This window comes from Chiloscyllium plagiosum, unplaced genomic scaffold (genome assembly GCF_037043375.1).
Source record: "Chiloscyllium plagiosum isolate Xiang-an unplaced genomic scaffold, Cpla_swu_hap1 HiC_scaffold_9, whole genome shotgun sequence".
NCBI classification, from domain to species: domain Eukaryota; kingdom Metazoa; phylum Chordata; class Chondrichthyes; order Orectolobiformes; family Hemiscylliidae; genus Chiloscyllium; species Chiloscyllium plagiosum.
The window spans coordinates 59,532,440-59,548,141 of NW_028270147.1; the positions used below are offsets into that span (position 1 = coordinate 59,532,440).

The following is a 15,702-nucleotide window of genomic DNA, read 5'->3' on the forward strand; positions in this document are numbered from 1 at the left end:
AAATTAACTGATCTGAATGTTATGTTGAGGCCAGGGCTCTGAAATCTCAGATAGCTCAATGGTCCACTGATGTGCCTTCTGAGTCCTTAGACTTGAATGGGTGCAACTTCACAAGCACTACGCATATATCCTCCAGTTTGTTGCAAGCGCCTCATCTTCATGTTTGATCCTCATGACACATGAAAATGTTACTTTCCCATGGCAAGTATCACAGTTAAGGCTAATACAAAAATATCATCATAAACATTAAAAGATAAGTGAGTATTTATCACAAAGCCCACCTCACCCCATTTCAAGCTCAGGTTGAAATACACTTGGTTGATCTTGCCCAAGAGCCAATCAATTTGACATTAATCTGAGATCACTTTAAGAAAAAATCTTGATAGCAAGTTGCATATCAATAAAACTAAAACCAGGATTCTTGCTCCTAAATCATGTGGATTTGGGTCGGGTCAGCATTGTTCTTAATTTCTTCTACTGAAGTTTAATATCAGTTTCACAAATAAAGAGTGCGCTTTTTAACGTCCGTGAAACTTTCTCGTAGCACCAGTTGATACGATGAGGCGAGGCAGGAATAATTCTAATCTTCTGTTAGACAGTTACTTTGATGTGCAGCATAATAAATTCTAATTTTGTATCATTCTATTATTTCTTGTCTTGAACAGCATCATGACAGTCAGGGTCAACTGTATGATTGTGATCTGCTTCCCTTCATGGAGTTGGGGAGTGTGGCACACAAATATTACTTGATTAACATTCGACTTCCTGTCAATGAGAAGAAGAATATCAACATGAAAATTGGAAAGCACAAGGATCTCAGGCTGGTGGTAATGTCATTGATATCATTACTATTCTGTCTTGGTATTCGGTCATCTGTACCGTAGTCAATATAATGAATTTGTGATTTGTATGTCAGTGAGGTCTGTGTTTGGATAGACTGTGACGCACACACTTGTAGAATAGCTTCGTGCATTACATGAAGGCTGCCAGTACCAAAAAACATTTAATTAGGAGCATGAGTAAGCTATTTGGCCCCTCAAACCTGCCTATCATTCAATAACATGCAATTAATAATGCATTCTAGCCCTTCCCTAATGTTGGATGTTAGGATAATTGGTCTATAATGGCTTTTGGTCTCTCTCCTTTTTTGTACAGAAGGGTTCAGAAAGGATTTGCGGGGATGTTGCCAGAGTTAAAGGGTTTGAGCTATGGGGAGAGGCTGAATAGGTTGGAGTTATTTTCCATAGAGCGTCGAAGGCTGAGGGGTGATCTTATACAAGTTTATAAAATCACGAGGAGCATGATTGGGTGATTATCCAAGGTTTTCCACATGGTCTGGGGGTCCAAAACTAGAGGGGATAGGTTAAGATGAAAGTGGAAAGATTTAATAGGGGTCTAAACGGCACTTTTTCATGCAGACAGTGGTGCATGTGTGGAACAAGCTGCCAGAGGAAGTGGTAGAGATGGATATAGTTACAAACTTTAAAATGTGTCTGGATGGATACACGAATAGGAAGGATTTAGAGGGATGTAGGCTAAATGCTGGCAAATGGGACTACATCAATTTAGGATATCTGGTTAGCAAGGATTAGTTAGACCGAAGAGTCTATTTCTATGCTGTACATCTATATGACTTTCCCAAAAAATAATGTTAGGTTTTCATTTTCTGATCCACAGGGATCTTTCCAGACTACAGAGAATTTTGCAGCCTTTTTCTCAGCTAGCACTTCTTTTTTAATACTCTTGGATACGTAACTGATCCAGGAGGCTTGTCAGCTTTCGGTTCCATCAGTTATCTATAGTATTATTCCTCTTGTGATTGCTTTAAGTTTTACTTTCCCTTTTGTCCCTTGATCTTTTTTTCTCATCATTCTTGGCATGCTTCTTGTATCTTCATCAAATAAGCACACAATATTTGCTCATTGCCTTGTTTTCTCTTTGTTAGTTCCCCAGTCTTATCTAAAGGATAAATGCTTATTTTTAGCTAGTCTCCTCCTTTTTAATATACTAGTAGAAACACTTGTTTTTTTTCTATTTCTTGCCAGTTTAACCTAATTCTAATTTCTCCCTCTCAAATTCTTTTAATCATCCTTTGCTGGCTTCCAAAATGTTTCCATTCTTCTCATCTTTGAAGCATTATCTGGCTTTTCTTTTAAACATATACTGTCCTTAACTTCCTTAGTTAAGCAACAATGGTGAGTCATTCTTTCCTCCCTTCAATATATTGATTTTTGAAAAATTCATTTTAAGGTCTGCATATTAAGAGTCTTACCTTTTTTAAACCTATTCCCTGGTCCACTGTAGCCAACTCTGTATCCATACTTTTGTAAATCCCTTCAAAACACTGATTTCAGATCTAGCTTTTTGCCTTCAAACTGATATAATGATCACTTTGCCTAGAGGAACATTTCACAGTGGCATTTAGAAAAATGAGAGGTGATCTTACTGAATCAGAAGATCTTGAGAGGACTAGGATGGATGTCAGGAAAATGTTTCCGTTTGTCGGTCAGCAATGAAACTAGAGGATATTGTCTTAAAAATAAGAAGCTTCCCTTTTAAAATAATGAGATTTTATTCTTTGGTTGTCAGAATGGGATTCCTTTCCTCAGTGGGTAGCGTTAGTTAACACTGATAGTTAATTGTTTTTAGGTTTTCTGTAGACAGGGGAACAGAGTTATGGTGTGCATTCAGGGAAGTCCAGTTGAGACCACAACCAGATCAGCCAAGATTTTATTGAATGGCGGAGCAGGCTATTTCAACTTAAGTTTGTATTAACTACTCCCATCTCTTTTACAGATTATCTGATCTAAAATTGCCTGTTTCCCAGTTGGTTCTGTAATGCATTATTCAAAGAAATTGCTTGACATACATCCTATGAATTTAGCCTTGAGGATATGTTTAACAATTTGATACATTCTATCTATTTGAAGATTGAAACCATGCACAATTTTTGCAATACAAACCCTGTCTGTAAACTACTTTCAGCAGTAACCTCTTTAAAGGTCCAAATATTTATTAACACAGCTACCCCACCACCTTTTTTCTCTTATCTGAAATGCCAAATATTCACGACTATTTAGTTGCCAGCCTTGGTAACTTAGCCAATACAGAAATATGGCTGAAATCATAAGACAATCATTTATTTGTACTTGTGATATCGATTCACCACCTTGAGTGCTTTGTTTATTCAGATAAAATTCTGTCCTGTTTGTCATTTTCTTTACTCTGACCTTTCTTTTGCTGCTGCACTTGGGTTCATACACTTGGTCCCTTCCTATTCTGGTCAACATTAGCTGCATAGTTGCACTTTTGCCTTGTCCTTTCTTATTAACTTTCCAAATGCCCTCTCTCTGAAGCCCCCATCCTTCCTCACTATTTAGTTTAAAGCCTTGTTATATGATTTGCCAAGATACCAATCCCAATGAGGTTTCAGTGCAGGCTGCTTTGCTTTACTACGGTAACAGGCTCCCTAAATGGAACAGATGCCCCAGGTACTGGCAGCAGTGCTTCATGAATTATTACCTATTCCTCACTCACCAATCCTTATTCAACTCTCTTTACCATGCCTGTAGTACAGTTGTTAAACTTCAAAATAAACAGACAAAAAGGGAGTGAATTTGGGAGCTGGGAAAGAGCATCTTCTACGCTCTATTTGTTTTTAATAGGGATAATGTTTGTCTTTAATGGAGTTTTGAGTAGGATAAGTGGGACGGTTGACTGATGCCATTGGATTAATGTGGACAATATTGCACTGGATAACTTAACTTTTACACAAGGCAGTAAAAACCTTCATCGTTCCTCTGTCAAAGCTGTGGCCTCTGATAGAAATCTCCAATTGAACAAGCTGGGATTTCTTTTTCTCGAAAGGGGAAGGGTAACCTAATTGATGCCTTGCATAATCTTAAAGGGTTTGACAGATAAATGGAGAGAATCCCACTTCTGGGGCTTGTTGGAGCTATGGGGTAGGATATGTCTATGAGATAGTCACTAATAACTCTAATGTAATCAGAAGACACTTTATTACTCAAAGAGGGGGTGGCCTGTAAAACCTGCTAGCATAAGGAATCATTTGGGCAAATTAACTGAATGCATAGAAAGATAAACAATACAGAGATAAAGGAATAGTTCTGCATATGGAGTGAAGTTGAGGGCAAACTTGTGTGGAACATTAAACATAGCAATGTACCAATTTGGCTGAATGGCCTGCATTTATCTTATAATGTAACATTATCTACTAATGGAATTGAGAGTGTTTCAAGCCTGACTGGTTGGTGTTATGCTAAATTTAATGCCATATGCAGTGCTGGAGAAGTTCTGAGAAGCTTAATTAAAATGTTGTGTTTTATCAACCTATCATTTTGCTCAATTTAAACTAATCTTTATCAATCTGATTCTTTCTGCAGGGAATCCATCAGAATGGGGGATTCACAAGGGTCTGGTTTGCAATGAAGACCTTCCTGACTCCAAGTATTCTTATCATTATGATCTGGTATTGGAGACGTATAACAATGATGACTCGGCCCCCTGTTCTTTTAGAGAAGTAAGTCCAGTACTAAGAGAGGTCTGATGGCTAACTAGCGTGTTTATTTTTAATGGTTTAGTTTGCTGCTTTTCATGTTGACTGTTCATAGCTGCTGTTTTACTGTAGTCATCTTCCAACTGTTGTTCATTGTGACTCACTTTACTCTTCTTCTGTGGCTCTTAACAGATGTGTTTTGCATCTGTTTTGGCTCTCATTTGCAATTGGTTAGTGTTAGAAGTGGGATTCAGTATTCACATAACTGGAAATTGTTCTAAAAATGGTAATTAGAAAATTAAGTTGTTGAAAATATTTACTTCAGGAGTTCAGTTGATGGGTGTGCCTCTGGAAGCATCTGAAGTAATGCCACTTTTAATATGCCATTATGTGAAAAATGGAGTAAAGTGCTGCTATCTCAGTACAATGTGGCATGAAGTAAGATTTTTTTTCACCAAGATTTTAATCTGACGGTAATTATTTTTTCGCTTTGAAGTTGTGATAAGTGATGGAAGGACTTTTTTTCAAAAGCTACTGAAATGATTTGTTGTATCCCCAAGCATCATTGATATTTTTGCAGTGAAATTCTAAAAATGGGTGGGGATTAAAACATTTCTTATTTTGAGGATACAAACAGACACTCATCCAGCTACTGTAATAGTTATGCAAGCTCTTTCCAAACAATGCTGTAAAAGGCTTTTATTGAAGTAGCATTTTTAAAAGTTGTTCATATTTTATTTACAGAGTAATCTTTGCACTTGGAATCTCAATGACCTTTATAAATATCCCAGTGGAATGGTTTTCCATTGGATTTGACTGGACATGGATGCTGCTGTTTGGTGACATTCGACAGGGGATCTTCTATGCAATGTTGCTGTCATTTTGGATTATCTTCTGTGGGGAGCACCTTATGGTTAGTTTTCTGTGAAGCACACTTACTCAGCTTCAAATGTTGCCAAGTTATTTATTTTTATCTCAAATTCAAATGAAGACTGACTGATTAAGATACATGTTTACCCAATGGGAGGTATTTTCACATTGAATTTGAAAACTCGGAAGTGAGAAGTTTGTGGAATGTAGTTATGCCATTTTGAACAGAGACAGTAAACGAAGGTTGTCCTGGATGCTTCTGGCCCATAGGACCGTAAGAAATAGGAACAGGAGTAGATCTTTCAGCCCCTTGCACCTGCTCCATCATTCAGTACAATCATGGCTTAACTGATATTCCTCACGTCCACTTTCCGGCCTTTTCCAAGTAACTCTTGACTCCTCTACTGATCAAGAATCTATCTATCTATCTATTTCAGCCTTAAAAATACACAAGGACTCTGCCACCCCTACAGTTCTCTGAAACAAGTACTTCCAAAGATACTCAACCCTCAGAAGAAATTTCTCCTCATCGCAATCTTAAACTGGCACACTTTATTCTGAGACTATGCCCTCTGGTCCTGGGTTGTCTCATGAGGGGAAATATTCTCTCAGCATTTACCTTGTCAAGTCCCATAAGAATCTTACAGGTTTCAATGAAATCACCTCTTATTCTTCTACACTCCAGTGAGTAGACTCCCAACACGTTTAACCTTTCCTCATAAGGTAACCCCTGAATACCCAAGATCTTCCCACTGTACCTTCTCAAAACTGCCTCTAATGAAATGCGATCTTTCCTTAAGGGGACCAAAACTGCTCCAGATGTGGTCTAACCAGTACCTTGTACAGTTCCAGTAAGACTTCCAGTGTACTCCAATCCTCTTGAAATAAGGGCCAATGTTGCATTAGCCTCCCTGATTATCAGTTGAGCCTGTTAACTTTGTGTCCTGTGCACAAGTATCTCCAAGTTGCTTTGTATTGCAGCTTTTTTCCATTTAAATAATACTCTGCCCATTTGTTCTCCCTTCCTAAATGAAGCTTTGCATTTTCCCACGTTATACTCCATTTGCCAACCTTTTACCCACTTACTGAACCTATTAATATCTCAAGATGTGTCAAAATAAGTCACCCATTCACTTTGGGAAATCCGTAGATTATGCCAGAGAAACTTATGGAATTGGGCTGCAGTTGGAGCCAGTATAAATGATGATTGTATAAGCTAGTCCTTGATTAAGGGAGTAGATCAAATGAGCTTGTAATTCTTTGACTTTATTGGATAAAGAACATCAACTTGCACTTGGAAGTCAAAAGCTGAGAGGGACAAGTTCTTGTCAAATAATGACAACCTATGAAAGTATTGGTGTTCTTCAGTGCCAAAACAAACTATAAGAAGGTGTGCATAAACAATTGCTGAGGATAGAGGCATGGTTTATTGTTCTTCTTGGTTACAGTGGATGTTTGAAGTTAATGAATTTTGGTTATAACTAATGCTGTGTTTACTTACTGTGTGTAGTGTTATAATGTTGCTAAAAGGAATTGTCAATCTTGAGGTTGAGTTAATAGGCAAGCTCCTCCTCTCTGATCTTTGAAATCTTTATTAGGATTGCTCAGCTGTTATCTTTTGTCTCCATTTTAGATTTGTTTCTTGGTGACAGATTTGTAGAATAAAATTTTTAGAGCCTCACTCCCATCTGAGCATACAGCAAAATCGATATTTTGTAATAATTGACTCAAAAGCAATGGCTGAAGTCTACACTTTATTAGAATGAAAGGCTTCTGGGCTTTACTAACTGGGCACAGTATTATCTAATAAATAGGTTCTTAAATACAATATGGCACTTCAGTGCACTGTCTGCAGTGCATTATTACTATTATTGTTATGGGAGAAAAATTAAACTTTATCAATAACAAAATCAACAGCTTCCTCCTTTTTCCACTGTGTCCTCTTTCCCTGTATTTTTCCTTCTTAGTTCCTTAACTCAGGAGTGGGTAAATGAATTTCACTGCTGGGCAAATGCATAGATGGAGTTATGTTGCTGTAGGATGCTGCTTTTAGACTGACATTTCACACTATTACTCTGTAAAACTGTCCTTTGATTTGACCTGTAAGTTGACCATATTGAAGAGCACAGATGTTTCAATGAAATTAATAAGGTTAGTTATTAAGTGCATTGTTGGATGAAGGAGAGAGAGTTTCACTCAAAATTTATCTGCTAGATATGAACTTACAGTGCGTGGTGCATGTTCTAAATGCCAGCATAACAAACATCCATTAACTTGAGCATAAATGTACCATTTTAATATTCATCTGTTTGTCCTTTGGTATCAGACTGTCTCACTACTGCAAGATTCATACTCTTGATTTTGGATCATGCAGGCATGTATATGCAATTTAAAATAATCAAAGTCCAAGAATTGTTACATCTTAAAAGATGTTCATTTTCACAGTGACACTGCATCCAGAGTTTTGCAACTCCAGTCTGTTCTTATTTTGTAAATGATGTTGTGCTGTTAATAACAATTGCTTAATTTTTGATCCTGCCCCTTAATGTTTAGCATCCCATGGTAGCGTTAGACAAAGGCAGACTAAACAGCTTTGTGAAACAATTTGAAATGTGGTACCAGGGAGATGGGATTATGGGACTAGAGATTGGGGAGCAATGGTTTTTTAAAACTTTTTTTTATTTAAAAGACTCAACCTGTGATGTTACCATTCTGTAGGTATCAAGAGCCTGTTGATGCCTGGCCCAAATAGTTAATTTCAGTGCTGACCCCAAACATTAACAGATTATTTGTTAATTGAAACCTTTGCTGTATGCAAATATCCAAGAGAATGTAATTCAGTGGCTGACTTTTATTTTAAATTCCCTAACCCCAGGATAAATTAGAATGCCAGTTGTAGATATTCCTGGTTAGAGATAAACAAAACTGTAGATGCTGGAATCCAAAGTAGACAGGCAGGAGGCTAGAAGAACACTGCAAGCCACGCAGCATCAGGAGGTGGAGAAGTCACGATTCAGATGTAACCCTTCTGCAGCACTGGGCTATAGATATCCCAACAGAGTTTGGATACGCAGTGCAGCTTGGAAATTAAACCCAAATCTAATGGGCTTCTTGACTTAATGTTACTCTGGACTATTGGGGAAATTCTATTTCTTGCTAAGAGTCTTGGTTTTTTTTTATTTCAGTATTCGGATTAAGTTCTTGTTCATGTATACTGTCATTGCATTGTGGTTCTGTCCCTAGGATCAGAATGAGCGGAATCGACTGTCTGTTTACCTGAAGCAAATTGTGCCGATTGGTTTTGGTTCCTTCTGCCTCTTCATTTTTGACCTTTGTGAGAGGTAAATATTTGTTACACATTTCAGTGAGTGGTCCAGTTTAATCTAGCCACAGACAAGGATTTTATGACCGCTCTCACTCTCTTGGCACAGTATGTGTATCATTACTGATTGGACAGAGTTGATAGAATGAAATACCTGGTGCTGATTTTTGTAAATTTAATCACTCCACGAAATGTAAACTTTGCTAATTTTGGATAGATAAAGAAGTAGGAACTAAAGATTCAGGACATTTCACAATGCACTTTAGCATATTTCTCGAGATTCTGTAGCCCATTTCATTTTCCCGTACAGTTAGAACTCCAGTGGTGACTGGGAAAGTGTCAGGGATATGCAAGCTAATATGTATCACCTGTTAGGAAAATCTCTGTTGTTTGCTGTTCACCAACCTTCCTGAGTATTAAGGAAGGTCTGTACAACTGAGCAGTGAGGAAACAGCCTGAAAATATGATATTTCGCAAGAGCATTGATTGACATGGAATCCATCAGGAGTATTGTATTCCTTGAGCTGTGAGCACTGCTTTCTTCTGGCAACACTGAGAAACCAACAGCCAAGACACATTGCTATGTAATTGGATACCTAACCCAGTCTTTGTTGCATTTAACCACCAGAATTAGACTGACTGTTAGCTTTTTTTGCTTTGGTATAACCTCTCTCAATCTCTTGCGACTGCTTGCTTCGCCTTGGTGTCGTGTGTTTGTTCACTCCACATTGTTTGCTCTGTCTGTGTGTGCACGTGTATGTGTGTCTGTGTGTCTCTCTCCCTGTCCTGATGGGTTAGGAGCAAACATTCTAACAGTGTTGTATAACCTTTCCCCAAGCTGCATATTAAAACTAAACAGTACCAAGCATGTTTTTTCTTTACATTAAATGTTATGTTTCAGGTACAGATTTTTTTTCCTCAAAGACTTGTTCTCAAGTTTTTGTAATCCTCCTACAGGGGTGTACAACTGACCAACCCATTCTACAGTATTTGGGCCACTGATGTTGGTACTGAATTGGCTGTATCCTTTTTTATTGTGAATTTCTCATCAGAAAACTTATATCCATGCAGGGAAAGAAACTGAAGTGATTTAATTACATGAAATGTGTAGGCCTGAGTGCTCCCTCCATCATTTAAAAAAGGTATCAAGTTTGATCACTCTGATGGTATTAAATAGTTGGTTTCTCAGGGAAACAATGTTCATGCAAATTAAGGGGAACAAAATCTTCCATTGCTGATGACTGGATCTCAGATTGTTTTGGAAAGCTTATATAGGCTAGTAATAGAATTCTGTTTCTAGCCTGAGTAACGTGGTTGCTCATTGCTTGTTTTAGATGTAATGGTCTCTGCCAGCAACTGCATTGTTTATAATGCAGCTGCCTCTGGAGATGCTGGTGAAAAGCACTTCAGGTCAATCTCAAAATAGTCTCAGAAAATAGCAGGGGCAGTTGTTTATTTCCCAATGCTGAGCTAATTGCACAATTAGAGTTCACCTCCTTGTTTCTAAAGCCTCTGAGCTGGAGTGTGAGATGGATGCATTTGCTATTAAAATATTTGGAAGCATATGCTTTTTCTGGCTCTTGTGTGCATTAGAGATAAGCTACTGTGATTAATTCCAGTTCCTTTGAACACATGCGGTATTCTCAGTAAATCATGCTGGGAGATTTTGAAAGAAGAGTCAATTTCAGCTCAGCCCCAAAGCAATTAATTGCAATATTTCACTTGCTTCAACACTTACAACAATGAGCTCGACTATTGAAAGAAAGCTCAAGTTTTGTTTTGTTTTTTACAAACTGATTTCTCTCTTCTTCCTCTGCAGAATCAGCTGACTTTATTGCTGGCTATGGATGCCCATTACTTTAAGTCCAACTGGTTTCATTGATAGTGCTGTCTCCACCAGTGTTAGGTTGAGAATTCAAATCTCTCTCTAGGACTCCAACACAAAATCAAGGCAGACAGTTGTGTAGTTTGGAGCTGTCCTGTTGGAGATACTGTCTTTCAGAAGAGCTGTTAAACCAAGGGGTGATCTAATCTCTTAGGTGGATGTAACAATCCCACTGGGCATTTTTAAGGAAGAGAGCTAATCCTTTCATTGTTTACAATATATAGAAAAAAAAATTAGATCATTGTCACAGTTCTGTTTGTGGCAGCTTACTGTGTGCACATTTGTTGCCAGTTTTCTTACATTATTCAGGTGACTGCATTTCACAACAAAACATCATTGTCAGTAAAGTTTGTCTGGATGTTTTGTGCTCTGGGAGGTTCTAGAAGTGCAAGTTGTTTTTTCTCCTTGTGTCACAGGTTTACTGGAACTGAGCTGACACCTGGTATGTTTCAGGGTTATGTGCCTTTTCCATGAGGAAACTGAAAAGATTTCAGGAGCAGGAACCTCACCATTTTAAAAAAAAGTCCTCACTCATGGGTCACTATGGGAAATTTGATTTTTTTTTTATTTTGGCAAGTCTGGTTTTTGGGTAATGATTCCTTTTACATATTTTACTTGCAGCATAATTCAACATCAAAACCTTGTTTTATACAAAATGTCTTTTGGCATTTTAATGTGATAAAACATCCCTAGGTGCCTCAAAGGAGTTATGCAGCACAATTTGACAAAATTCACAAGTCATCTGCCCTGGTACAGATGCCTGGTCAGGTTGTAGATAAGCAGAATTTTAAAATGCAAAAGCTGTTTGACCAAGAGCTAGAATAGGTGATTAAGTACAGGGGTAATGGATGATCAAGACTAAGTGCAGGTAAGAACTTGGTTAGCAGAACTTGTTGGAGGACTAAGTATTATAGATGGATTGTTGGATGCTGACAGCAGTTTGTTAGAAGTCTAGAGGTCAAAAAGCATGCAAAAGGGTTTTGTTGATGGATGAATTTGGGTCAGGTGGATTCAGAAGGTGTTCTGTCTGATGTGGTCTTAGTGATGGCCTAGATATGTGCCAAAAACTCCCCTTGCAGACAGCTGACACCAAGCTTGGGTACTGTTCGCTTCATCTTCGGAGAGTTCCCAGGGAGAGAGAAAGAGATGAGTCAGTCCCTCGGGAATTGAGTTTGTGACAGATTTGTGCTAAATTCTGTGTTGCATCCTATTAAATTAGCTTAACTGAGTTATGAAAGCAAAGATCTTCGAGATTCCAGCAGCTGTGATGAACTTGACAGTAACAGTCTATTTCACAGAAATTACATTTCCTGTCAGCACATGGCTGTATGGCTACTTGACAGTACCGAAGAGGATTTATTTGAATTTGAGCTCCCAAAGGATCTCTACCTTCACAAGGAAGGGGAACATTGGGGGGGGACAGGTGGAGGCATGCAAAATGTTTAACAGACTGTTTTCTTTGCAACTAAAAAAAGAAGAATCAGAAAATCACCAGCAGTATACCCTACGGGGTTAAACATGTCTAGACTGCTGACATCTAATTCCAAACGCTTAGTAAATATTTCAATTGGGCGTTTCATGGTAATTTGCCTTTGGCCTGTGCAAACTCTCTTTTGTGCCCTTATTGATTCATCCAGAGCAACTGGTCTGCAAGAAAATGATTTGTAGGTGGAACTGTTTTACAAAAAGTCATTTTGCATTCTGCAACATTTCAGTCATTGTTTAATTCTAGTGCAGAGATCACTCTGAAGAATGTTCTTAGTTTTGTGAAAAGCCTGCTGGTTTGGACAAGTGCCAGCGCTGGGAACAGCCTGGGTGCATTCCTCCTCCTCCTCCTTCCTCTTGCAAGATTGACTGACTGTACTCACAGTGCCCAGAGTAGAACAGAAACAATGGCTTCTTACCATATCTGTCACCATTTAGTGACTACAAGATTGCAAAAGCAAATGGAGGATCCACTAAGTTGATCCATAAAAAACTATAAGATAGAGTTTGTCATAAAAGGAAAGTCTTTTGCTTCAGCTCTCTTGGTGTCTAAGTTGCTCAAAGCAGTATGTAGCTAAGCTATGTAGATCAGATTTTTGTTTGATTCCTGTGAATGCATAAATTTTGCTGATATAAGTTAAAACAGTATGTTACAATCACATTTATAGATAATCATATTTACAGACAAACATATGAATTGGAAGCAAGATAGCTTTTCGACCACACAAACCTGCACTGTCTTTTGATCAAAACATGGCTGATTTGTTTGTGAACTTCTCTGCTTTCCTGTCCACTCCTATAACAAATCTGTCTAACCCAATCAGAAAAAGATATATTCAATTATCTTGCCTCCTCTGCTCAGGCAAAGAGAATTCAGCATGTCCTCCAACAGGACAGATATATCTTCATCTCTACCTTACTTTTATACTGTTCCTATTTGTAGTCTCTCCCACAAGGGAACAATTTCCTAACCACTTGGTGTACTTAAATAGTAATTTGTGATTCATATACCAGGACAGCCAGATTCCTCTACCTCAGAATTCTGCACTTTCTCTCCATTTAAATAATATGCTGCTTTTCTGTCAGAGGTGGACAGGTTCTCATTTTCCCACTTCATATGTGGGCAGCACGGTGGCACAGTGGTTAGCACTGTTGCCTCACAGCGCCAGAGACCCGGGTTCAATTCCCGCCTCAGGCGACTGACTGTGTGGAGTTTGCACGTTCTCCCCATGTCTGCGTGGGTTTCCTCCAGGTGCTCCGGTTTCCTCCCACAGTCCAAAGATGTGCAGGGTCAGGTGAATTGGCCATGCTAAATTGCCCGTAGTGTTAGGTAAGGGGTAAATGAAGGGGTATGGGTGGGTTCGCTTCGGCGGGTCGGTGTGGACTTGTTGGGCCGAAGGGCCTGTTTCCACACTGTAATGTAATCTGTAATCAAAAACTACTGAAATATTATCTATTCTTTTTCATAAAACGATGCTGACTCAGTCTGATTGTATTAACATTTTCTAAGGACCTTGTTGTGAGTTCTATAATAGATTCTGGCATTTTTCTGATGATATGTCATGTTACCTGGTCTCTAGTTCCCCATTTTATTTGTTTCCCTCCATTTCACCAATGCAAAAGTTTGTTATTTTCCAATTGGAGATTGGTATAATTGTCAAAATTCCTAATTTGCGATCAATGCTCCTGTTATCTCAACAGTGGCTTCTTTTAAAACCCTTGGATAAAGTCTGTTGGAACCTGATGACTTGTTCTCTTTAGTTTGAACAATTTTCTAGTTCTCTGTCCCTAATGAATGTAATTACTTTAAGTTCCTTTCTTCCTTTCACTTATTTTTGAGGAGTATTTCTGGAATGTTACTTGTCTTCCATAGTGAAAATAAACAGCTTTCAGTCAGCCATTGTTTTATTTCCCATTATTCATGCCTCAGATACATGTTCTCTCAAGGTTACACCTTTTTCTTTTAAAATACCTGTTAAAAATCCTGCTACCTATTTTTATATTTCTAGCTTTTTCTCATTCTCTTCATTGCTCACTCTTTAAAAAGACAGTCGTCAAAGTTTTTCATCTTGCACTCATGAGGATAATTTTCAAGAATTGCCAAGTAGGTGGAAAACAGTTTCTATTGTATGTGAGGAGAATACACATTGATTGTTCAGTGTCCTCTTGCCAATCAGCAACCCCTTTCCTAATGCTCTGACATTATTGGCAGAATCCTTTTGGAGGTCTGAGTGATGTCAGCATTGGTGGGATTTGGAGCAGAATCAAATGAGAAGTCCACCAAGACCTGTCTCTGCCTGGACCATCTTGCTCGGCAGCAGCAAGCTGCAACTTTTCTCAATACCAGTCAGCTTCCTATCTTAACAAATGTGCCAAATAAGCTAATTGTTGAGAATTATTGACATTGAAGTCAGAGCAGGTACCTAGCAACTTCAACATGTTGCTTGCTCCAGAGGATCACCATGTTTTAATAAGGTTCCCCATGGGAGACTAACAGCAAAAGCAAGAGCTTGTGGCATCCAAGGAAATTTGGCTGAGTGACAGGAGGCAGAAGGTAAAGGTTGAGAGGTGATTGTGATTGTGTCCAGTGGAGAGATCAGCGTTGGGCCCTTGCTGTTTGTAGTATAGACTTGAATGTAAGAGGGTTGGTCAGTAAGTTCACAGATGATATGAAAATTGGTGGAATGTTAAATAGTAGAGGATAGCATTAGATTACGGCAGGATAAAGTTGGGTTGGTCAAATGGGCTGATCAGTAGCAATTGGAATGAAAACTAGATAAGTGTGAGATGACCCACTTGCATTATACAAGCAAGACAAGGAAACACATGATGAAAAAACACCCTGGGAAGGGCACAGAGGATCAAATGAACTTTGTGCACGTTCATAGGTCCCTTAATGTATCAGGACAGTTGGATAAAGTAGTTAAGGCATTTGGAATACTTGCCTTTATTAGCTGGGGCATAGAGTTTAAGAGCAGGGAGATTATACTTGAACTGTATAAAATGTTGATTAGGCCACATCTATTGTATGCTTTTCTGGAATCCACATTATAGATGGGTGTGATTGTACTGGAGGATGCACAGGAGGTTTACTGGGATGTTGCCTGGGCTGAAGAGCTTTAGTTAAGAAAAGAGATTGTATCGACTTGAGTTGTGTTTCCTTGGAGCAAAGGAGACTGAGGAAGACATGCTTGAGATGTACAAAATTATCAAGTGCATGGACAGGTTAGGTAGAAAACTTGCCCATGGTGGAGGATTCACTGACTGGGGTGTAGGTTTAGGATAGTGGGCAGGAAGTTTAGAGGAACTGTGAGGATAATTTATTTTCATCCAGGGGTTGTTGCAATGTGGAACACACTGCCTATAAGTGTGGTAGAAGCATAAATCTTCCAATAATTAGGAAGTAATTAGATGTAAACCTGCGATGTCAATGCTTATAAGACCAGTGCTGGAAAATGGCAATGGAATAGTTAGGTGGATGCTTTAGACTGGCGTAAACTTGATGGGCTGAAGGGCATTTTCTGTGCTGTAGACCTCTATGGCCAGGTGTCAACATCTCAGGGCACATTCTGTAGGCACTGCATCGCTGTCCATAGACATCAGGATCCAACATAGGCCGTGAGA

General features: G+C 38.7%; 1 protein-coding gene across 2 annotated transcripts in view; it reads left to right on the forward strand.

Annotated features, from left to right (window-relative positions):
- Window positions 1–15,702, forward strand: part of wls (Wnt ligand secretion mediator) — a 79,616-nt gene that overhangs the window by 35,327 nt on the left and 28,587 nt on the right. For both annotated transcript variants that reach the window (XM_087990665.1, XM_043699373.2), the window contains exons 4-8: window positions 666–827; window positions 4,404–4,540; window positions 5,261–5,429; window positions 8,630–8,727; window positions 9,666–9,729. In XM_087990665.1, the coding sequence (XP_087846791.1) occupies window positions 666–827; window positions 4,404–4,540; window positions 5,261–5,429; window positions 8,630–8,727; window positions 9,666–9,729 (630 nt within the window). The remainder of the gene's footprint in view (window positions 1–665; window positions 828–4,403; window positions 4,541–5,260; window positions 5,430–8,629; window positions 8,728–9,665; window positions 9,730–15,702) is intronic.